At 40.3% G+C, this 25,422-nt stretch overlaps 2 protein-coding genes across 3 annotated transcripts; both read right to left on the bottom strand.

Moving 5' to 3' along the window:
* Window positions 1–2,828: 2,828 nt before the first annotated feature.
* Window positions 2,829–14,653, bottom strand: mknk2b (MAPK interacting serine/threonine kinase 2b). The gene is made up of 14 exons (XM_034529862.1): window positions 14,481–14,653; window positions 13,760–13,984; window positions 13,238–13,307; window positions 12,897–12,998; window positions 12,667–12,764; window positions 10,424–10,503; window positions 10,176–10,249; window positions 9,935–10,039; window positions 9,676–9,731; window positions 9,397–9,492; window positions 6,173–6,367; window positions 5,900–6,064; window positions 5,761–5,801; window positions 2,829–5,652 (listed from the first exon to the last, which is right to left on the bottom strand). The coding sequence occupies exons 2-14, from the start codon at window positions 13,808–13,810 to the stop codon at window positions 5,379–5,381; spliced, it is 1,407 nt and encodes a 468-aa protein (XP_034385753.1). The 5' UTR covers window positions 13,811–13,984; window positions 14,481–14,653; the 3' UTR covers window positions 2,829–5,378.
* Window positions 14,654–19,342: 4,689 nt separating this feature from the next.
* On the bottom strand, window positions 19,343–25,320 carry mob3a (MOB kinase activator 3A). Of its 2 annotated transcripts, none has more exons than XM_034530025.1 (4): window positions 25,074–25,320; window positions 23,212–23,783; window positions 21,499–21,701; window positions 19,343–20,346 (listed from the first exon to the last, which is right to left on the bottom strand). In XM_034530025.1, exons 2-4 carry the CDS (start codon window positions 23,627–23,629, stop codon window positions 20,317–20,319), a joined length of 651 nt encoding a protein of 216 aa, XP_034385916.1. In that variant the 5' UTR covers window positions 23,630–23,783; window positions 25,074–25,320; the 3' UTR covers window positions 19,343–20,316. The 2 variants fall into 2 exon arrangements, with proteins under 2 accessions (XP_034385916.1, XP_034385917.1); XM_034530026.1 differs by having other exon boundaries at window positions 23,212–23,669.
* Between the last annotated feature and the right edge of the window lie 102 nt (window positions 25,321–25,422).

The raw sequence follows: 25,422 nt of genomic DNA, 5'->3' as shown, positions 1-25,422 counted from the left end.
TCGACTCTCAAACTTCAGACTAACTCATGCTCAGGCTTTTTGTGCATTTCAAACAGAACATGTGACCCAAGTCCTGATCATCATGACTCTCGGGTGCTGGGCAATCAGTGACGTCATGATTGGCACTCTCTCAGGTGGACTTCAACAGTCAACTCCACAAACGCCTCAGAAAAGTGGTATTTAGTATGAAGGCATCGACTGGATATAGTTAAATGTTCATGTTTTAATGGAGACACATTTTTAGTATATTTCTATTTTCAACTCTTGTTAGATTGTTTAAAAACAAGAAATATCTAAAATTATTGCGCTCATAACTATCTTCATAAACCCCTGATATATAAGTTTAGTCCTTTGGATAATATAGGTGTAGCTATCTCTGCTTTTTTTGTGCTGCTATTGGTGCAGAAATTAAAATGTTTGAATTTAATAAAGCTTGACTTATGTGACCTGTTTGTACATTGATTCTGGTCCTTTTCTACAATACAACATCAATACTTTTGATTAGTGCTGCACAATTAATCAAACAAACGTGTCAAAGTAGTAAGATGGCCTACTGCAATTTATACATTAGACAATATTTGTTGTGAAATGTGTGTCAAAATACCATTTTAGATTTAAAATAGTCTCGCTGCAGATATGTCCTGGGGAATTATCATTCCCTCAGATATGACTATAAGTCAAATTAATTTAAATTAGTTTCTGATTGTTCAGCCCAGCTTCTGTTATCACTGTTTCATGAAGTCGCCTCGTATAAAAAAACAACAACGATTGAATACACCTGCGCATTTAGCTGAATGTTTTACAGTTGGACGTTTCAATCTTGAATGGAAAAGCAGGTAGAATAAGACAAAGAAAACATTGGTAACACATTGATTAAAACACAGCGTCCATCTAATTAAAACATCTTCTGACGTTGACGTGTCACACATGAGGAAAACCACAGGTGTGAATGATCGACTGATTGAGACTTCAGGGTGTTGTGCAGGCTGAGAAGGGAGGCCTCGTTAGTGACACCTGTGTCTGGCCTGCTGCTGCAGGCGTGTTAACAGCATCAGTGCATCTTTACTGTTCCTCTCAGGCGTGACTGTTGGAGTATTGATCTTGTGAAAAGATGAGATGAAAAGAAAAACACAGGTAACTGCACTGCTTAGTTACTTAACTTGTTCTTGTCATTTCTGGATTGAGATGCAGACCAGATGCTGTGGCATTACAATCATTTAACAAAGTTCACAGAAAGATGTTAAACCTGCCACTGAGACTCTGTAAACGCACACTGGCCGTTCTCCTTGAGGCTTCAGTACACGTTGAGCAAAGCATCCTCTTAGACAATGAAGCAGCAGCTGAAAGGTCTCAAAATATTTGTGCTTAAACCGAGACAGTAATTAAAGTTATAGGGTCCATTGCATTTATTTCCTTTTTTGAATGTGCTAACTTTTATTTATATATATATATATATATATATATATATATATATATATATATATATATATATATATATATTGTGTGTATATATATATATATATATATAATGTATGTGTGTATATAGATATATCTATATATATCGAATTAAAACAAATATATTTCACGTCACTGTCTTCAGTTCTGAGACTTTAATCTCATGATCTGTTCCTCTTATGTACCGTTTGGTGTATTCAAACGAAACATAACATTTTCTTTGTCAGATCTTCATAAAATACTTAACCAACGCATAGACTTTGAACGTACTCTTTGCAGTGTGGTGCGTCTGAAGTCTCCGCTGGAGGGAGACAAACTCATGTGAAGTTACTCCTCCACTCGTCCTCTGCTGGTTGTACAGAAAATCCTCTGCAGTTGCGTCATTTAATTTCCTCCTGCCTTATGACGTTTGCAATGTTGAAATAGAAGTATATAAATATACAATAGACTGTCTTGAGATTAAGTGCATCAATTACATGTAATGGTAATACTATGACATCTAAAATAAGTGTTCACTGAAATCTGAGTCTCCTGTTTGGATAATTTATCAATATTTTAATCACATGCAAACTAATTTGCTAGTTGCTGTTTTGCTATGTTTTCATTTAATTTGAAAATGCATATTGAGTGGATGTATTTTGTTTAAGATTGAACAGAGTTGATAAAATAAATGAACTATGAAAAGAATCAAGCGCACACATTGGTCTCCTGGTCTTTATGCTTTTCATTGCTCTTCACTTAATCAGACCCCTGTTTACATAAAAGATCAATGTCTCTTCAGACATTTTAGTTGATGCAGCAGATTTGACTTTTCCAACAGGAACGTAAATCCTGACATGAAGTAGTGTTGAAACGACACACTGCCATTTAGCTGATTCAGAAGTAATTTTGTATTTCCGGCAGTATGAGGTGGCACAGGAGCTGCAGCTCTTGCAGCAGGTTGCATCAGTCTTGTGAACAGCGCCGCCCCCGCAGCAGCTCAGCTTATAACTCCATGAGGTGAAAGCACCGTCACATTTTCAGATTGTGAGGAGACAAGTGAGCTCATTTAACAGCCAAGGACATGTGACAGTCTGCTTGATATCGGGCGTGTTACTGATTAAGGGATTTACAGCACAATCAGATGAAACGGCCTCAACCTTGGCCATTAGATAAGACTCCTAGTTAATGTGAAACTAGTGATAGAGTGGACGAGGTAAAGTTTTCACTTCAGCCCTTTAAAAGACAGCACAACAAGCATGTGTAGTTCAAAGCATTTTATTGCATTTTTTTTTAGAAAAACAATACAAAATTCTGTAGCAACTGTCAGGTTGCCATGAGTGAACTGCAATCATTCACATGGTACAGTAAAGTGCTCATCTTAAAATAAAAAATATTTTGTATTTAAAGGATGTATTTATTGTAATTTCTTCCCATGAAAACAATGAGCTTTGGGTGATTCAGACTGTCAACATCTCCATTAAAAATAAAGAAAGGACTGAATCAACGTAGACAGAATAACCCCACACAATGTTCATGAAATTAACCACGTATAAAACATTTGATCAATGTTGCTGGATTGTAAATGCTTTTCCCTGTGGGCTACATTCAAATCATGGGGAAGTTGATGATGGACTGTCCATTTGAATGACTGGATTTGAACACTTTCTTCAAAATGACATACAATATAAAAATTGCAAGGCTTAAGGATATAACTTTGCCCCCCCCCCCCAATAAAAGGCAGTCCAAAAAGCTACTGCCATTTGACAAAAGTAGAAATGGTCATGACCAAGAAAACTCCATTAAGGATATTAAAGAGTATGGCCAAAATCTGTGCGTTTGAGTATCCAACCCTATCAAAAAAGTAGGAACTTACTCATGTGATGCTCAACAGGGAGAAGGCAGAATACTGAACTGTAGGTATTTTTAAAACCCCAAGATTGCCTTGATCAGCTTAATGATTTGAGATTAGAGATAGCAAAGCAGTTTCCCAAATGGAGCAGAAACAGCTGCATACAAATTCAAGTAAGTCTTATTATAAGACATAAAACCCCCATAACGACACATCTGTAGAAAGTTTAGAACTAGTACAGTGTCCTTTTATCAGCATAATGATACCAAGAGAGCAATTTCCAGAGTACCGTTGCTGCATTGCTGGCAACAGGGCATGGACAATCAGAAGTCCACCTCTCGCTAAGTGACGATCACATGTTCAATGTCATAACTTGAACCCTCTTTGGTGAAATGGCTACAGTGTGGTGAGACATCATCACCTGTCCATTTCCTGTCCACTACAGAATGAGCTTTAACTTAATAAAAGATTGCCAACTCTTTCAAAGAAAAAAAAAAAAAAGTAACTCTCCTTCACTGGGCATGAACGCTCCAGATCAACTAAACAAACTCTTTCCATATCACCTCATTAAGCCACATACTCTGAATTTTTTAAAAATCACAAAAGGAAAACATCCGGTGTTTAACCTGAACTAAACGGCACCTGCATTGGGGAAAAAAAATAAAAAATAAAAAAAGTAAGAGCTTATGACTATACAAAAAAAAAAAAATGAATCAGTGTGGCACAATGACAGTTTTCAAACCTGAAAAATAAAGTAAACTTAATACAGCTACATATTTGTGGAAGACTTAGTTTTTTCTTTGTGGAATGTTTTTCCTTTAAGTTTCTTTTTAGAAAAATCTCAACTGCTTATTTTGTAATGAGAATTTAATATTTTGAAGTGTGTCAAAAACAAACACTGAATCTTTGGGGGATAATCAAACAACGACACGTGGTCACATTGGCCCAAAGTGTCTCTTCAACCCCCAAAAAGGAGTTTCAACCTTTACCGTCAAAATAAATCAAGGTCAACGCCAATGCATCAATTAATTTGTAGAAACAAAAATAGGTTCCGTTTTGGCATGGGGACATTTCATGAATTCTTTACAATGAAAGTAACAGACCCAATTTCACTTGCCTAGCCATTTAACATCAAGTTGTACCAACATAGCAGATATACTTCAGAGCTAGCTCAGACATTTAGTTTTGGGGTGGCCATGCATCATAACAAAAGTAAAATAGCTTAATTCAATACCATTGAACTTGACAGATCTCAAACACCAACAGATGTAGCCACAGATAATTTGGCATGTATGTTCATGTGATATACTGTATGAATGGGTGCAACAGTAAGTCATGGCTGGCTACAGACATTCTTTGCTCTCAGAGCATTAAGTGCGTGGTTACCAAGCTAGATGAGTGTGTGTCTCTCAATTATATCCAGAAGAGGCTCAGAGTTAAGGAATTTATCTTAAGGGAAACATAAAGCTTTGAAGTCCCCAGCCATATTAATGGACCGCACCAGGCACGGACAGCATTGGCTTACAGCCCCTTCCAAACCCTTAACCTGAATCCCTTTCGAGACAGGAACAGCCTTCATCTTGGCATATTGCATAAGCGTGTACCTATGTGCAGATGGGCCATTGCATACACATACAGGCAAAGAAAACATTCCAGATGACTTAATTCACAGTGGATCCAGTTGTAACGTGGGAGCGCCACAACAGGTTGTCCTTTGGTGTCTGAACTTAGTTTCGAAGATAAGTGTTCTGCTTTCTTCTAAACTGAGTTTTATGAGAAAAAACAAACATAAAACATCCCTCTCCAAAATCATAAACTGGCCCTCCTCCCCAACCTTGACATGCACATGTGTTTGCTATATGCAGACCTTGGGCTGATGTGCTTCAGAAGTGCTGCAGAAGGGAAGAAGGCATTTAGAGGAAGGGCTGCAAGCAGCATCTCCCTTTACAGCGAGGCAAGAGAGCCCGAATGGCAGAGGAACCAAGGCCAGCTAGAGTGAGAGAGGGGGGCCAGGATTGGGGAGAAAGTGTCTCGGGTAGTCTTATATCTGGACTTTAATCTTAACGGAAGGTCGGAGGTCACGATTGACAATTCAGGCACAGTCTCCCATAATAACTAGAGGGGCCAAGAGCTGACGAAGCTCTGCAGCAGAGACGGCCCCTTCCTTGAGTTGGCTGTTTTGCTGCCTGCGCCTGGCCAGCTTTGAGTTGGAAAGAAGAGAGAGGCGCACAGAGGAGCCAGTAGCGGTAACAACAAACGGGGCTTCCTGCTGCTGCTGGTCTTCGATGCCATCTTGTTCAGCCAGCTGCCGGTTCACAGCCATGGCCTTGTCAGCAAAGAATGTCAGATCCCTGGCATTGCTGGTTCTAATGGAAGATCAGACACAAATGGTCATCAAAATTACAAGGTTAAAATATTCTAGGTCAAGTATACAAAGGAATACAGTCCGTTCCAGCTGTAACTAATGTTCTCACCTTTGATGCAGGATGGATGTTGATAAAGTGTCAGATGCGCCCTGAATAAAATTAAACGGAGTTAAAACTTCAGTACTTACTAACCCTAAACATAAAGTGTCTGTAAAAAAAGACATGCAGAAGATGATTTTTGACTTACCCCCTGGACCCAGATGTGCTGTAGCACCTGCCTGGCACTCAAGCGGTTTTTGGCATCCCGAACTAGAAGTCTGGATATTAGGTCTTTGGCACTTGAGGAGATGTGAGCCCAGTCTTTCTCTGGAAACTCATATTTCCCTTCCTGGATACTCTCAAACAGTGTGTTCTACAAATGGACATTAAAACCAGTTACTTCAACCTGGATGTAGAAGATGCATTGTTATACTAATTCCCTATACATTGACAGAGGAAAACTGAATTGTCAAATTCTTACCTGGCAGGTGTGGCAGGGCTCCCCTAATTCCCAGCCACAGTCACCTCCACAGCGGCCTACAAAGGGTGGATAGCCACTCAGCATGATGTAGAGGATGACTCCAAGGCTCCACAGGTCACAGCGCTTGTCGTAAATTGTGGCCTCCTCGCTGAAGGCCTCAACCACCTCAGGTGCCATGTACTCTGCTGAGCCACACTGAAACCAAACAGAGACAAATTTGTTAGCCCCAGGGATGAGTATGGGCAGAACGCTGTAACCATAGCAGGGCTGCGGCCCACATTCTTTCGTTCAGATGATACCTCGTGGTTGCAAATGTCAAAGCTTAGGGCCTGCTCTTGGGCTGTAGGTGGGAGGGGGCAGCCTATGTGACAGTCACATGCTTATGTGCAGTAATGGATTAATTAAAATTGTGCTATACAGATTTTCTCAATGTTTAAGGAAATCCAAATGGGAACATTGTGTACAATTACATATTAAGGATAGAAGAAGGGAGTGCTATGCTATAAGGAAGCAGGTTAGTGTGCATAGGCAGCAGCAGTGACTCACTGCTTTGACCATCCAGCTGTACACAAACCAGGCAGAATAGTCTGCGGGCAAAGGTTGGCTCAGTGCCGACGGTACCTTGTTATGTAGCTAAGAAAGAAATTAGGCCAAACACCGAGTAGGGAAAGAGGATTGGTTGCCCTGCGTAGTCAGAGACTGGGATGAGCCCTCGCCCGTTATGTAACTTAGAGACAAACACCAAATGCTGTTTATTACTTTAGGAACAGGACGCATATTTAATTGTTGCCTTATATCAAGCATCTACCTCTAACTTTTATATTCATGTGAAAATGTCTTTGCAAGTATTTGGATTATTTGAGATTTCTAGAGGATATCCTAAATATAGACAACTGGTATAAATTCTGAGAACCTGTTATTTTAAAAAGTGGAGGCCTGCATCCTGGCCTATATCCTTCCTTCCATCTGTGGGTGAGCAAGTTTACATTTAGCAGGCATCTATTGTGTCCTAGTACCATATCCCAGCTGTCTCCTAACTACTCCTCCACCCCTTATGTAATTTGCTGCACAGGAATCTCATCTCAAACAAAGCTGCTTCTGTCAGAGAAAACCCAACCCCCACATTTCCACCATCAACGTCATGTCTGGGGTGACTGCCCCCATAGACAAGACTCCAGGATTCAGGCCAAATGCAGCTGCCAAAGAAATAAAAGACAGGCACAAAAGAATATGTTTGCCTACCAAGGTGCCCCACAACTGCAGGGCAATGCGGTAGCTGTGCTGAACAAAGAACAGAGGAAAATCTTGTTTGAAAACCATCCAAATGAAATAGACAAGTCGGGGTAAAGATAGCCAGTCTAGGACTTCCAGTAATAAGAGCTGAAGTGGGGCAATAATAGCAAGCTAACATGTGTCCTTCCTGTGCAAACTGCTTCTAAACTTGCATCCGTCCCATCCTCAAACTTTCATGCAGATAGTTGCACATCAGCTGCTGCCGCCGCCACAGGATTTGTTGGCATCGCAACCTGGGGCTTTCCTAAAACCACGTGACTAGTCAGGCCATACTGACACCACAGGCCTCTGCTGTTTGTAAACTACAGGATTATCTGATGAGGCTTAAAGGAAAACGACTTGTTTCATCGTCATGCAGCTGCACCTAAATCTGTGACAAGGTCGTCCCTTGATTTCTTTTAACCGGCTAAGCATGTTGTGTGTAGCGTCTTCATGTTGCAGTCAGATTTCATACATAGCAGACAAATAGTTACTTGTGCAGAGTTGTCAGTAAACTAAAACTAGCTTTTTCCTAGAAAGGGCTCTCTTTTCTTCTCCATTGTACGAGAGAGCATACATCCACAGTAAACCTCTACGTTATAAAAACATCCCTTAGTCGATTTAACCCATTCACTTGGATCAAGAACACCACATGGAAAAGCACACCATGTTGTGCAACTGTAGGAATGTGGGCAGGGGAGTGGGGCAATAGAGAGATGAAAATCAGATGACATTGTTCCAGTGATCAGGGCATAGAAAACAAGCCACAGCACATGAGCAGACACGCATTTGTCCGGCCCAGTTACCCTCCCCCTCCCACTGATCTAGCCAATAACATCTCAGTTGCTAGGTATAGGGAGAAAGACTAACATTTCTAGAACATGCCTTATGCACAGCCTTTGTATAAAGAACATAAAGAAAAGCGCAGACGAGCACAAGCGTGGTTGGGGCCACTGGGTGGAGACTAAGCAGAAAGAGGGTGGATGTTTTTCTCTCATACCACAGGGAGAAAAAAGGGAAATGAACAAGAGTTGAGTGTGTTGGTTTCATTGTAACTTCATACTGCAGGACATGGCCTTGTAAGAGTCACAATGTGTTCCCTACAGGCTTCAAGGCTATCACATTGTGCTCCGTTCTCAGGCGTCTTTTTTTCACTGAAAGTCATGTGGTTATGTTCAACAAAACTTCAGGATGAAATAGTAAAGTAATCCACATCAAATAAATAGGTGCACCCATCTGCACCAAACACAGATCATAAAGGACCAACATCGAAGTCTGTAGACTGAATATACGAGGCCTCCAAAACTGTCCGCCCATCCAATAGTCTTAGTTCTGCTAAAAGAAGCTGAAGTTACCAATGTAGAAAACCCCTCACCCACCCATACATACATTCCAGCAGGCTAAACCATCCTTCACCTGCTCTGGTCCATCTATCCACCCCTCCCCCCAGGCGCCAGCGTGTTTTGACACGTTTTCCAACTTTACCACTCCCCTCTGAGTTTGCAAGGGTCTCACTTTTCTGGGCAGGGTTTGCTTTGTGAATACAGCAGTAGAGCTAAACAATCATAACCCCTAAACTCATGGGATTAAATATTTGCAACTGATAAGCAAAAGGATGTTTACGTTTAACTGAGGATAAGCATCCCAGTCTTGCTGATGCATAGCATGATAAGGGAGGTAAACTGAAGTTAAAGCAGACAGATTGGGACATTCAAAAGGCAATCCATCACATTTTAGATAAAGCGCTCAACACTGAACTAGCGTAACCTCACTTTCCCTGTTCAAAATAAATCAGTGAGCTGCCTACCATGTAAAACCCAAATTTACAGTCTTAGCCATCCTCGTACATTATGGGTAGGCATTTCCCTTCCATAACAATGACACATTTCTATTTATAAAAGTGCTGAAACGGTTTGGCAACCAAAACAAGCATAATATGCAGGTGGACTTACTGGAGTGAGGAGCTCAGGGGTGGAGATGGGTGAGCTGTCGCTGTTCAGCTTGATCCCACTGCCCAGGTCAAAGTCACAGATCTTGACCGGGGAAATCTGACAGATAAGAGTTCAGAATCATTCAATTAAATCAACATTTGGCTAAATTCAGCCAGAAATTTGTACTGACATTTATTACCACGGTTCATATCCTCATCATTTAGAGCACCATATCACTTAGTTATCTTATTAGTTGACCTTTGAACCAATTGGGCTCCAACATGTTTATGGTAAACTCACCTTGTCTGCACTCTTACAGAGAATGTTCTCAGGTTTCAGGTCTCTATGTGCCATTCCTAAAAAAAAAAAAAATAGATAGGAAAGCCAGTTTCAAAACAAGCAAACAACTCCCCATCCCCTCCCAGTGTCAACAAATGGGGCCTTGTGTCCCATGGTCAGTCTGAACAAGAAAGAATGTGAACATGTTCTGCAACTATGGTATATTTTTTGGTGATCATGAACCCTAACAATTTTCTCCATTTTGCGCAAGTGGCCTTACCCTTGTTATGCAGGAAATCTAGAGCACTGGCGATGTCCTGCACAACAACACCGGCTTCCTGTTCACTGAAGTGCCGTCTCCTGTGAATGTGTGCCAAGATCGACCCTAACAAGAGCAAAATAATATGAGCATATCAGCTGTATTTGCAAGTAAAAATGTGTTCCTACACTAGAGACTGCACATGCATTACAGGGATTCAAAAACAAAGATCTGATGCAGGCAGCAACTATAAATCACAAACCTCCTCTAAGCTTTTCAAACACCAGGTAGAATTTGTCTTCCTCTTCAAAGAACTCCACCAGCTCCAGGATATTGCTACAGAAAAGAAGAGCACTATGAGCCACTGTCAGTCATCTAGAGAGCATTTAAGTGAATGTATGCACTGAGTAAGAGGACTAAAGGTGCTTCATCCGAAAAAAAGATTGGGGTACCGTCGGCATACATTCATCAGTTGGCATTACTTTAGTTGGTCATGACATAAGACATTACCTGTGGCCCTGGCACTGATAGAGCATCTCAACCTCTCGGAAGACACGGCTACGGCTGTGACCGGGTCTCTTCTCAATGATCTGCAACAGAACATTCAGTCACGTTATCTAAATGTATTCCACTGAACAAATGAGTCAGACTTCTTCCATATAAGTTTACACTTTAACTAATTCCTGTTATCCAAGATTTACCTAGTTGTTTGTGCACGATTTATTATTTTAATAAACGTAGAAATGTAACCTACTTTCAGTGCTGCCTACCAAAGCAAAGAAACAGAATGAGAATGTAACCAGCCACGGCATCTCTATATTTAGCACTTCACGTGTGACCCATATTTAAATCTTAAGTGCTCTTAAGGATCCATGAGTGTTCTTTGAAACATATCATAGGCTAATCCAAAACTGTTTACGATAAACAAAAAACGATCACTAAATATAACTTTGTGCTGCCTTGAACTATGCCACCATCGGGCCACCAGCTGCACGACGCCCCCGCCAAGAAAGACAGACTGCCGACACCAAAGCAAAAGGCCTGAATTTTCCAGACCGAGTTGGTCATTGTCTGATTGGGAGACTGTGCATGTTTCTCTTCCTGGTAGTTGGATTACAGATGCCATTGAAGCCCAGTGGGGCCAGAGATAGAGTGTGGGTCTAGGATTAATAGACAGACAAGAGGCCCGGGAACAGTCCAAAGCCTCTGCACTGTTCCAGTCTGAGTCAGCAGCACAAATAGCTCGCTGATAATGACATGCAGATAAAAGAAACTTCATAATATAGTTGACAAACGTATTAACATAAGTGGGTAGTCAGTTAATAAAGTACTAGCTTTATGGTCGAGTATCCAAGTAAAAAGATCAGAATCAAACTCCTGCAAAACAAGGCCCCACTAAGTAATGTTCAATCAACCAAGGGCTGGGAAATAATAACTTTAAGAAGGAGGATTTGTGGGCAAAAAGAGCTTCAGCCTTCTGCTCACCCTTGGTACTCTGACGCTTTTGTTGTAATTGCAACACAGGGAGCCCAAGCATACAACTCACCCCAGTCTGGAGGGGGAGGGGAGAGACAGGACATCTGGCAGTAGCCCCCTCAGACTCCTAAATGACCTCCAATAACTGCTGTTCCTCTTTCCTCTCCCCCAGAACTGCAAAAGTCCCAAGGGATCTACAAAACCATCCCTGGGTAAACACTAACAGATCACATGACAGAATGTGTGCTCCGATTCCTCTGAAATATTAAGTGCCATGATATGGACACTTGCCCTATGGGGAAGCAGCCATGACACGTCAACGCCTCTTCTCAAACGTTAACAGAATTCCACTACAAATAGAAGTTTAAAACCACATGCTTGGTTGGTATGCCCAGTATGGGATTAGTGGGTTGGGCCAAGAATTTACAAACAGAAAAACAAGCCATAGTTCTACTTTCAGCAAAGTAAAAGATTTTCTGTTTTGTTGCTAAAAAGAGGAAATGAGCAGTTCCTACGAGTCAAATATTGTATTCACAGCCCATTTGCACACAAAAACCTACTCTGAGAAGGAGAACAAAGCAGTGTAAATACCCTGGGTCACAACCCTCACCCAGCGCCCCTCCTTCCGCTCTTTGGGAGTTTTGTTTTGGCACAGTAACCAGTACATTATGTTCTCACAACGAGCGTCCTCTGTAGGCAATAGGAATAAAGAAAAGGGGTGGGTGTATCCCTCCCAGCTCTGTGATTGGATGTGCATCTGTAAAAACATTGAAGGGAAGTGTGTAACAGCAGCTAGTGTTGCACACTCAGGAAAAGGAGATTAGAGCAGTAGCACAACACGGATGAGCCTGCAGACATCCCCTTTAGAAAGCAAAAAAAAAAAAATATATATATATATATATATATATATATATATATATATATATATATATCCTTCTCGTCAACAAGATTTCTAAAGAATTACCAGAGAAACAAGTAAACATGGACACACATCCCTGCAGATTTAGCACTTCAGCCAGATACGGCACGGGGCTCCATGTGCAAAGGCATTTCATCAGTCTACTCGCATTTCAAAATTTAACCAAGCGCAGTCTTAGAAATGTGACTCCTCTATATTGATCACTAGCCATGGTACCCCTAACAGACAACAGGCAAGTGCTATGTTGCAACGACGACAGTCACTCGTGAGATAGAAGCACTGACTTCCAAGAATATAATTATTTAAAATACAGCACGGTCATGTATCAAGTGTGTTAAAAGGGTCTGCTTTTTTTTACCTTGACAGCATACTCTTTGTTGGTGATTAGGTTGAAGCATGTTTGCACTCTGGCATAAGCCCCCTCTCCTAGCACCTCTTCATGCAGCCTGTAGACATCTGTACCAGAGTTGCAGATGTTAAGAAAATACTCTACTATATTGAAGAGCAGAATCTCTCTATATGCACCATACAATGTTTAATGAAGAGTTGTTTTTCCTACATAATGATACTAGAAATAAAAGCCTTTACCCTCAAATCGTCCAGAGAAACTGTCAGTTGCCCGGCAACGCTTTTTCTTCTTGTTTCTCTTCTTGGCATCAGGGATGTCGATAGGCTGGCTGGAGGGCATGTCTGTCAAAATACAAGTGTCTTAATCATCATCATGTGCTAAAAAAAAAACTCAAAAAGAAACAAAATGCAATGGCTATCAGGTTGTCCAAAGTAAAGTGCACAATGATGCTCAATTGGCAAAAACAGCCTCAATGAATGAACTGGGTAATTCTTGGAACTAAAGCATTGTTGAATATATTGACACACGTCACAGATAAGACAGTTACAGATTACAAAACACTTAAGTCAAAAATACTCACCATGTCTAGGGTCGGAATCAAAATTAAATGACGAATCCATAAGGTCGTCAGATTCGAAGGGATTTTGGCCCTGGAAAATAATTTTAAAATGTGCTTGTTAAAGTTAGAAACGTATCAATGACCTATTTAGCATAGAGGATCTATTGTTAGTCATAACTGATAAAAGCTTTGGTTCTCTCTCATCCTTAAACTGAAACTTGATAATTGGGAAACCTTTTAAACAATCATGAATATTTGATGCACTAGTCCCAAGTAATGCAAAGGCCACACAGCAGTCCATCATATCATGTCCCACTTACTGAACGTGCAACCAGGCCGTGAGACGTGGGAAAGCAACAGAGAGAGAGAGAGAGAGAGAGAGAGAGAGAGAGAGAGAGAGAGAGAGAGAGATAGATATATAGATAGATAGCGAGGTGGGGTCCTCTCATACATGCTAACAAATGGGCTCCGATTATAGAGACTTCCCAAAAAGGCACAATGGTGGCAGCTCTGCATTTTCATCCTCAACTATCTGAAACTCACCTTGAAAGAGCGGTGGAATCCAGTGACTTCGGTGATCTTATTTTGCACCATATTTGGGTCGATTTGGGAGGTTTTTTTTTTCTTTGTGTGGAAGATATGCGGCGGCAGTGGTCCTTTAGGGGGGATATCAATTTACACTTCTCCAAAACAGAAAGTCGTTTCAGAGAGTCGCAAGTGATCACTGCGCTGTTTGGTCAGGTTGCTGCGGCGTTTTATACGGGAGCCCTGTGGACAAAACACACACACACACAGCAGCGTTACAAGCCACATTGCGGATAGCAACGTAACTACGTACAAACACCAGTTTCACCACGTTTAAATAGATGCTTATCCTAATATCACGTGAACTGATATTCGTCACACGTCACTGAGGCAATAAAAACAATCGTGGTGCAACAACAGCTAACCTAGCTAGCAGCCCGTTACAGCGCCATGTTTAAGTCGGCTACAGTCGTTGACATGAGCCAAGTGTGGAGGATGTGAAGCAACTATATGCGAACGTTTGGGTAAGATAAGCAAATGTATCGGAAAGCCAGGCCGTTTTTAGTTTAACCATGACGGCAGCGTCCGCTCCAACCAACGCAGGAAGGCCGCTAGTCTTTAAGCGATTGCTAAGTTAATACTGTGACGTGTTGCGAGAAAAAACGGTTCAATTTCAAGCTGTCAAAAAAAAGAGGCTAAATTAACGACCGCAACCCAAATCTCTTTTTTGTGTACTCACCCCGTTGTTAAATTTATAGCTCCAGTGTTGGCGTCGTTGTTTGACCCGCTGCTTCACAAGCCGCAGAGGACGGCGGAGGGAGATTGCCTGATAGTGAGTGCGTGGAAGGTGGTGATGGAGCAACAGCGGAGGTGTTTTTATAACCTGCTGACTCCTCCTTGTCTCCTCCCTCCGCAGCACTGCGTCAACAGAGCGGATGCGTCACGTGCTTTCTGTAAACGGATATGGCGGCGAGGTCCCATTTCGTCTTTCTGCAACACTTGTACCACTTCTCGAGGTCAGACGCATTGATAGCTGCCCGACGTGGTACATAAGTCGTGGAATAAGAAATTAATTCATAAAGAATGCAATTTAAATAGTTTGATATGGACTTGGGCGAATATATGACCGTAAATCTGGGAAACACAGATGGGAACACACACGAAATGGTACGCAGCCTGTGAACTCTGTTTTGTTCTATGGGCTTTACCGTAAAATGTATAGAAGAAAGACAAGGCGTGTACGTGTACATCAACACGGAGAGCACCCGCCGCTGTTCCGAGAAGAAAGATCTCAATGGAGGTTTAAATTTAGTCGGCGTTCACATTATAACACATTATAACTTTGTGCTGCTGTCCCTGGACGTCAAGGCCACGTTAAATGGGAGCTAAAGTTATTCAGCTATTATGATGAAAGAACAGTTTTTTGCTGTGTTAAATATATAGCTATTACAAGGAGCGCGAGCATACATACACTACCCATCTCCCTCTTTGTGTGTCTAAGAAGTGGAACATTTTACACACACGCACACACACACACAGACTAATTTGTTTCACATGTTAAACCTACAAATACAAAATAATCACTAACTACAGATGTCAAAGATAGACGAGTAAAAAGAACAAGGAACTATGTAGTACCTAACAACTACTAATAGTTTACACCACTGGCTTCAACGAGAAATTAATCTCCAATATTTGGATTTCATCAGACTAACTTTGATAGATTAAGTCTATTTGCCCAACAAAGACACACGCACGCACGCACGCACGCGCCCCCCCCACCACACACACACACACACACTTTTGTGAAGTGTTACAAGGCAAACAAAGCACGTTTTGAAACCATGGGGAGGCTGTTCAGACTGTCTCATGGTTGTGATAATGAAAGAAATCGACTCTGATGATGTACAAATGTGTGCTCTCTTCACCCATCTGCTAATTGTGAAATGCCAATGTAATATTGCCACAGACATAACAAATCCATACAGTATTTTCAGAGATTAAAAGGCTATGGTAATTGGACCGAGGCACAGTCGTAAAATGGCAAAACCCTTTATCTCTTATGAATTTGTTAATTCTTTTACAAGAATCCCCTTAATTAAGGCCAGATACAGAAATTACAAAATGACTGCATGTTGCATTACATACCAAGAAGTGTAAATGCTTTATTGTACCATGTGCTTTGTGGTCAAACTATACAGTATGTTCTCTTTGATTTGTTTTGTTAACCATTTATCACTGCACATAATCCCTTGTCCACAGACTTGTTCTGCGTATGAGTGATGTATTGTTTATCAAAGGTGTTCAAGTTAAAACGGATTGTTTTCAGGACTCAACTGTCTTGTGACCGGAGGCTTTCTGCCTCTCCTCCTCCTTTCACCTTCTACCCTTAAAACATAAGCCAAATGATAACAAACATTACGCAAGTTGTTGGCTGAGTATCCCTCGCTGGGACCACATGGTGTAGTAGGTTTAGTAGGAAAACAAGATCATATGTCGAAGTGCAAGGGGTGGGTCTGTGTGACTATCGGTCAAAAAGAATAATAACTTCAGGTGGCAACAACCTCATTTCTGATGTAAATGGCACTCAATCAGGAGATACACTATGTCGTTCAAGAGGACACTGTAGTTCAGAGGTTATTCTTCACAGATATCCTTATGTATGGAGATAAAGCTGCAGATGCTTCATTTCCACTGTGTTTAATGAATAGCATTATCATATAGTTAGTGTATCCCTTTCCAGTATAGTGAGCTGCAACACATTTCAAAATTGCTGTGCAAATGTTTCACCTCTAGCTCTTTGGGCCAGTCAGCATAAATTCCTGCGGTGCATCCAAACGTTGTTTAAATTCATAAAACCTTACTTCAAACTCTACAGCTGAGGTTCCAAATGTTCCTGAGATACCAAATCACGAATGAGAAAAGTACAGTACAATATTTCCATTTGATACAAATAACTATATAGTTATATATAACTATACAAATAACTAATATAGTCTTGTGTTTTAAAACTTCTCTCAGCGTAATCATCATAGATTTAAAGGAGAGCTAGAGAATACATATGTATAAGAAATGTAATGTAATGTATGTATGTATGTAAGAAAACGTTTAGTTTAAGGGGATAATAACCTCTAAATGCTGCTATCGTCACATAAATAGTCAAAGCCTCCAGCTATATGACCGTGTCATAAAAAGCAACACCAACAATGTTTTGTTAATTCGTAGAAATGATTTTGATTGATGTGTTGATGACAAGAACTTCAGTCCTAACCTGCAGGATGTTTTGTAAAAACAGTTCTGGATACGCTACACGCTACATGCATCTATCTGTGCACCTGAAGAAGAATGTTGTCTTAACTGCGATCGTACATGAAATGCACATGTCTGGCACGTCCAAATAAAACTGTCAAAGGCCAAGAAGACACGTGTACTGGAAGCAGCCAACTGTCTTATATGGTTACAATAATCTGCAGCACTTACTCGGTAGCAGTGTCAAAAGGTTCTGAGCAAACACATTCTAAGAAACCTTCCTAGATCTAAATTCCTCGAAACAAGTAGCTTCCTTTCTGGAAAAAAACTTAAACTTAACCACCAGTATTTGCTTTAGGTATTACAGTAGAAAGACAATATACTGGAGCACTGACATTAATCTATTATTCAGCAGGATCCTTTAACACAGAAAGAGTAACCAAGGATTTTGCAACAGCCTTTGTTCCAACTTTTTTCCAACTTTTTTCCAACTTTGTTCCAGTTGACCTCTTTTTTTGCACTGTGCTCTTGTTGCATAACCATACATAACACAGCATTTTCAAATTACTGTTTCTAGTCCACACACTATTACCTCCATTTCATTGTCATTGTGTTTTATGTTCATATACATACTTTTGAATATATGTATATTTGTACATAGTAGTTGAATGTACTTTGTTGTCCTTGCTTTTTGTTTATTTTCTATTCCTGTGTTGCATTGTACATTGAGAGCAACGAAAAAAACATAAAGCTGATTCTGGGATGTTTGGTCATTCCTATGAACCTCTCAGGGTTGCAAGTTTCCATGTTGTTACCATGTAATAAATCACCACTGCTGCATTCTTAATAAAGTAATCAGATAGTGGCTCACACCTTTAATTTGCTTTGTTCATGACAGATTTTGACAAAGAAAAGCAGCGGATTCATGTAGTGCTGGCAAAAGCAAATGTTTGGCATTTCTGCAAAAGAAAACTATTTGAATGATTAATTATTATAAGAGGGCATGGGTTTAGGTTGGCCCATAAGTTAACTTTCCACTGGTCCCCCTCTTGAATATTTCCTCATCTTACTGTAACTTGTGTGTGTGCTCCTCAGCAGTTGGCCCCTAAAATCAAGATGACTCTTCCTCCTTATAATTGCTGCATCAGTACAGGAGGCAGCTGACACACAAGCCACACGACCGTTAAGGGTGTGTGCCAATTCCAACATTTACTGAGTCACATTACCCCCTTTGTCTCGATGTGCTAATGCTCACACTGTACCATCAAAAAAACAGGCATTGCTGTGTAAACCCTGGCAGAGTTGGGCAGCTCTCGTCTGATTGGTTGCAGCCTGAAATCCTTCCCCTTTGTGCTTGGCCTCTTTCCAGTACTTTCCTTCTGGTCTTGCAACCCCTCCTGAAGCAGTCTGGTACATTCCAGAAGAGGAAAACACAGCAGGGCGGGCGAGCAGTCGGCCCACAGTGGGGAGTTGAGGAGGAAGTGACTCTGCTGAGAGGAGGTGGAGAGGAGGGACAATCCTGTAAGAGGATCAGGTTTCAGAAGGCAATGAGTTCATTTGAGCGGTTGATGTTATTGGGGCAGATAGTTACATCATGTTGGTGTATTAAGATTTGTATTAGCATGTAAATTATTATTGTGAATTTACTGACAGTAAAGTAAAGACTAAGTACATTTACGCGCACTTAAGTACAATTTACTATTCTACCCCAATACCTCACATTCCTATTTGACGGGCTTACTTACTAGTTAATTTGCAGATTCATATTATAAATACAATATATTATCAATAAATACATTCTGGTGTATTATCGTGGATTAAACAGCTTACAAAGTAAAAGTATTTAAAAGGAGCTCCACCTTTTTACAGATGCAACATTTAAGTGATGAATACATCAAAGCATCAATGACAATAAATTCAATAATGTGATGTAAATTATTCTGAAATGGGCCATTCTGCATCATGAGTACCTCTTTTGGTATTTCAAGTACATTTTGCTACTACTTATCTGCTAAAGTAAATATTTGACCTCTAAAAGAGGCCATAAGTAATTGTAATACTTTAATTACATTTTGTTGATAATACTTCTGTGCCTTTTACTGAAGTACAATTCTGAATGCAGGACTTTTACTTGTAATGGACCATTATTATTATTATTATTTGGGTCAGAATACTTTTTACACATATGGATGTTTCTTGTGTACAAGATTGCTGCACATTATTTACATAATCCAGCGCTAACTGCTTGTAAACCTTAACAACAATGTTGATCTCATTCATGACTGTTGACGCAATCATGCAGAGCCGGGCTCATTCAAAACAAAAAGTCTCCTTCATCACAGTAGACTGACCTGTTTCTTACATAACCAGTTTAATCAAATCATTAACCCAAATCAGGTCTAGAAAGGCCCCACCTCCCCTCTTCATGACAATAACTGGGACATTGTGCAGATTGCATAAAGCTTACAACATTAAACTGTAGGATTATTTCCTCACTCCAAATTGGTTTTGGTGTCTGGCGCCACCCAGTGGACATTTTAACATTGAGTCTTTTAAACGTGTGCTGCCACCAGAGTTTTGGCATGTGAGGTTTGAGTCTCGTGTGACCTTCAGCTGCAACAAACACCTGCAGGTTCGACATCTGAGAACCTTCCTGGTGGCCAGTGGCCCAACGTGTGCGATGACACAGACTAGATAATGTCTGAGTCACCCGCAGGCCATTACTCTTAGTTCATTTATACATGTGTCAAACTTTTATATAGCTGGTACAAAGCCACACATTTATTTAAATTTATGAAATGTTCTCCAAAATATAGAAAATACTCACAGAAACAACAAATATATTGTAACATTTGAACATAATACTTTATCTGCATGATAAAAAGGAAAGGTACACCATTCAGAGTTAATTTAAATACTGATTGCCAAATTCAATTTATAACAGAGTAGAGGATCATTTTGGAAAAAACAACATAGTGATTTTATAGATAGAATGTAAGAAAAAAATCATACTAATTTCAGATAAGTTTAGACACACGAAAGACAAAAGCATCCTGGAATGATTGAGATTCAAATAAAATAGAAAAACATCAACACTAAGATATACCTCTTAATACTGCGATAACATGTTTGAAAACTTTTCTTAAAATGAACAGAATGCCTCACCTGACAAGGTTCAAACCTACAGTATAAGGCTAAAATAGATTACAGTACTTAAATATAAAAATAGACTCTTTTTTTAATTTGTTTGTTCTTTTAGTTCTGCAGTCTTCTAGATGGACGGATGTGTTCGTCTGGGCGTGTGTCGACCGGCCAGTTGTGCTCCCTCAGTGACACATCCGAGAGGTCATCTCTTTCTGCAGACACGATGAGCACAGAACACTGAGTTAGAGCAGTAGAGGAAATACTCCTCGAAATGTCATCACACTTCAGGTTGCAGTGAGCAGGTTAAATACGTTTGTGTTAGCTCATTTCAAGTTACAACAATGTTGTTTAAATTGGGAAAACTTGGGAAACAAACATAAATGTATCTTTGTATAAAAGAACATTACATTTGCAACAAGTCACAGTCAGGGTCCCGTTGGACAAAAGTGACTTTGCAAGCTTTTTTAAGTCCCACAGAACTCTTGCACATTTCACAAGTTAAGTGTTTGCTTTGATAAGATGAACGTCTTGAAATGACTGCGAGAGGAAATTATCTCATATTGTTAATCCCCACAACTGTACTTTTACTTAACAATCAATGAATGTAGGGCACATTGTTACCCACTACTTTATCATTTACTGTCTATTTAAGCTTAGACTGGCTCACCGGATGTAGAATGTAAGTATAAGCATGCCATTGGCCATGTCTGTCATGCTGCATTTTACCCCCCTTCCACCATCTATTGAGCAAGGGTAGCGTCACCTCACCTCATCCTTAGCTTAGCACCACCCAAGATCATTGTAATTGGTTTAAAGAAACACAAACAAGCCAGGGTGCTTTACCCCTCCCCAATACCAGAAGGATCATGTGTGGAGCTAGACCTTGCTTTAGCGCTGAGGAGGTAAGTCTGGCTATGTGAGACTAATACTAGCTTATCAGGAATATATCAGTATTGGCATTGTTTGTCCACCAGAGGATACTGATACGTTTAATTAACAACCATTAGATGTACCACTAAGTACTTATCAAAAGGTTTTATGTTGCATGTAAATGTAAAAATATATATATTATTAAAAACGGTTCAAATATCAATATTGCCATTAAAAACCCTGTAAAAGTCTTATTTCTTTTATATTTAGCACTTTAATGCAGTTCCATGTCTGACACTAACTTCTTCAGAAAAAAAGATCCATTCCCTTTCGTTGGTTTGAGGAAACGACTCCTCTACATATTTACAACTCTGGTTTAACTAGTTTTTGATAGAGCATTTCAAATTACATTATTTGAAAACATTATAAATTCTTCTTTTTTGTTGTTGTTGCATTCAGCTCCATGTGAGATCCTACCCCCTCTTTTAACTCACCAGAGGCTCCAGCTCTTTGTGGTCCGTGAGGTTGAACTCAGTGACAAAGTAATAGAAATGCTTGTAGCAAGTATTGACATGAGCCTCGGCCCCCATCTGGCTCACACGGTCAAAATGGTGGATGTAGACGTGGACAAACACCCGGAACAGACGAGACAAAATCTTCTTAGCCACCTGCATGAAGGTCTTAGGGAAGGGAGTACCTGTCAAACAGACGGAGACGGGAATACGCCGCGGTCAATCCTGGATGACCTTGTGCTAATTGCTTTACAGAAAAGGAACACATTTGAAATATTGACATATTTATACTGCAATGGTTACAGAATATTTTTCGACTGAGATTGACTTTTCAAAGTGTTTCTTTGTCCTCTGGAGTCGCTCAGGTGTGTACCAGCATGCTAACAGGACCCAGACGGTATGAATGGAAAACCAACACAACTTGGTCTGGGGGATAAGCCTTCTCACCAAGTGATTAGTATGTTGTTTTGCTTTGACTAATTCAATAATATTTCAAGAATCTGTTCCAGAGGACACATGTGTCAGAGGTCGTTTCTATTCATAGCCTCCTGTACATTGTGTGACCCATTTTTAAATCCATTACTTTGATGTTTCTGTAGTTATTCAGATGCCGAGGCACAGCACAGGGCATGCACACATGCACAAAGCTACAGACTGAGATAATAAGACACAGAGAATGCCACAGCATCAGAAGATTAACTGGTAGTGTTTGCAATGTGCAACAATGTCTGTAATCTAATGAATGTGGCCTCGCAGAATAAATGTGAAACATCTTTTGGTTACCGCACAACTCTGTCTTCAGATTTGAAATGCCTTCACTCTGTATCTCATTTTCCTTTGTATTAATTACACTTAATCATTTAAGTGGCTTTTGTATTTGGGCTTTTGTCTGACTGAAATGATTACTCCATAGAAAGAAGGATAAATAATTAAAAAAAGTAATGGAATAACTAAAAATATAAAATATTTGCACGTTATAGGTTCCTAACTTCATTCTAACACTTGTGGCCCTTTCAAAATAAACAATTTATGTTGCATATGTCCATCAGTTGTGACCTATTCAACCCAAGACAGATATTTTCCTGTGTTACTAGAATTATTTTCCAAAATCTATATAATTCACTATTTTGCATAACAAAAAGAAAACATCAGAAGGAAATCTAAAACATAAGCATAACTGTGTGGCATAAATACGCTCTCTTCAGTTTTCCTCTTGTTAATCACCTTGCGACCCCAGGTTGCATTATAAATGAAACACCGCTGGGGGTTTGACTGTTGTTAATCAGCAACATTGTGTTTCTTGTGTTATTACGTATGAACTGTGCTATATACATAAAGTTGACTAGACATCAAGTTTTCGTGATTTGGAATGGATTATATATCGTGACATTTTATGTCGTAGATAATTAACTGAAATAGCTTTATTAACAATAAAGGTAACGACTGGTCACTGCAGTATTTGTGATGTTTGTGTGGACATTCTAAATGGCTGGTGGGTTGATTTGCACACAAGCCAAGTTCACTACCCGATTTGAACCAACCCCTCCTTTACAGTGGATTTGTATTGGAAGTTGAACATTAAGATACAGTTTCTCTCCTTTAGAAGACCCACAAAACCAAAAGGCTTGTGAAATAATTCTGGATCTCCACATGGACAGTTAAAAAAAAACATCTGAAGCTAATGTCAACACTTACCTACGTTGGTGGGGAAGATGTTCTCATTGTTGATTTGTACCTCAATCCAATCCATGAGCAGGCTCATGTATTTGGGGGCTGACAGAGCCGTCGGCCTCTTGTACTTGTGCTCATCCTGCCAGCGGTATTCGTACTTTGGCCCACCAGACATGACGGGGCAGATTTGATCGGTGCAGGAGTCGCTAACGGTGCCGTAGATGAGGTTGATGCGGTTGAAGAAGTCGACAACGTGGACGGCCACCCAGTCATTGAGGTCCTCGCCGTGGGGCAGCTGTACAGCCTGCTTCAGGTCCAGCCCTGCGTTCAGAGACGCCTGTGCCTTCTTGTGGAGGTCGAAGCGCTGCGTCCCAGGCTCAAACTTGCGCTTGGGTCGGAATGTCCTGTCTTTGTTGAAGACTTGTTTCAGGGCCATGGACATGGTTGCATGTGGTGGCGCCAGGCAATTTGTTTGAATGCGTCTGGTGAATTATTTACAGTTGAATTAGAAGCAGTCAAAAGGTTGTGTAAACAACCAGTGCAGAAATGTTGTTATGGACACTCTTTTGGTTTTTGTTTCGACTTAGTCTGCGATTCTGCATGTGGTTAAAGGAGGGGAGGGAAAGAAAGGGACAGAGTTCGATTAATAAATGTTAATGACCTTTTAAAAAAATGTTCACTGAAGTGCATACTTTCTGTCAAGCATAATTGTAGGGTACCACTTATTCTTTACGTTTTACAACACATTGCAATCTATGGCTGCAACTGACAACTATTTTCTAGCGAGGCACTGATCCAACTTTTTCAGTACATATGCCAATACAATACCTGGGTTTTGGCTTTTGAGTATCGGCACACACCGACTACTGAACGGATACCAGTTTTACATTAAGTGCTATTTAACATTAATTCAATTCAAGTGTCACCTTTTTAATGCAGCAACACATTTGTCAAAACTTAAAACAGAAATCTAAATGTTGTATATGATTTATGTATAGATAACAATAGTTTTCAGCTATATTACAAGCTTATGAAACATGCAATACATCAGAGCTGGCTGTGAAATTACACAACAATAGCATCTGTGTCCTAGTTCTTTCATTGTCATGGGCCTAAAATTGCTTGAAGAGATGTGGCAGCAGAAATATAAACCCCTCACCTACCTTCTGTGGAAAATATAAATCATAATAATCTTGAGAGGTGGCATAACAGATCGTGGTCATGTAAGCCACACGTGTCTGGTACAAGAACATATACGTGAGAGCTCATGATTATCACTAAATGCAGGACATTTTACTTAATTATTATTTAATGTACCACTACATCGTGAGAAAAAGCCCAAACTCCCTAAAGGCAACTTGAATTCATGTTTTGCTTGAGCATCCCGCAGGAGAACAAGTCTCAACAGTGACAGCAGCCTGCATCAAAGATGAAACATCGCCTCAAAGTGAGTCATTTCCTTTTTCAGCTACTGATTCCGCCGTGAAACCAAGAATCTGCGGAATGACATTAAAACCAAGCCCGACCGTGTGTTGCTAATGTAACGGGGCATTACTGCGTTGGTGTGTACCTTTATCCAAATATCGGCGCTCTTATCGCAGTAATATTGCGGACTTTATATCGTTTTTAGCACACTTTAAGGGACAACGTAAAAGCCAAGAGATTAAAAAGGGGGGCACATGACGACTGCACGAAGTTTATTTGTTACGTGACTAGCTAACCCTGTCGGACTTGTTGCTCTGCGAGAACAAAGCCAACAACAGACGAGCAACCCACATTATTCACACGTAATTCACATCGCATCTTTAATAAGAACCGTGTAAAACATTGGTTATCTCAGACGGACGATGAAACCGCACCGTTGAAAGACACTTTCACGAACTTACTTGTTCCGCCTTCCTGTTCCGTCAGTTTCCTTCGATCTTTTCCTTTTTATCGAAAATTATCTGATTCCCAAACAAAAGCTTTACGTCAACAACGTGCATATACTACATTATGGATACGTGGAGCGATACATGTTGTATAATTACTGTTAATTTGATAAACATGTCACTTTAATAAAGAAACTATCGTCTGACTCCTCCCTAGGAAACGAAAAGTACACCAGTGTCGAGTTGGAGTCGTTTGTATCAGCTTCCGGTCAGACACTTCAAAATAATGTACCCCTTCGACCAGTGTGATGTAATGCAACATGTATTCAGTGATAATAAGTAAGCACCAAACTGAAATAATATG

This window comes from Cyclopterus lumpus, chromosome 4 (assembly GCF_009769545.1).
Source record: "Cyclopterus lumpus isolate fCycLum1 chromosome 4, fCycLum1.pri, whole genome shotgun sequence".
NCBI classification, from domain to species: Eukaryota; Metazoa; Chordata; class Actinopteri; order Perciformes; family Cyclopteridae; genus Cyclopterus; species Cyclopterus lumpus.
Note: the sequence above shows the minus strand (reverse complement) of the source record. Positions and strands in the feature narration are given on the sequence as shown.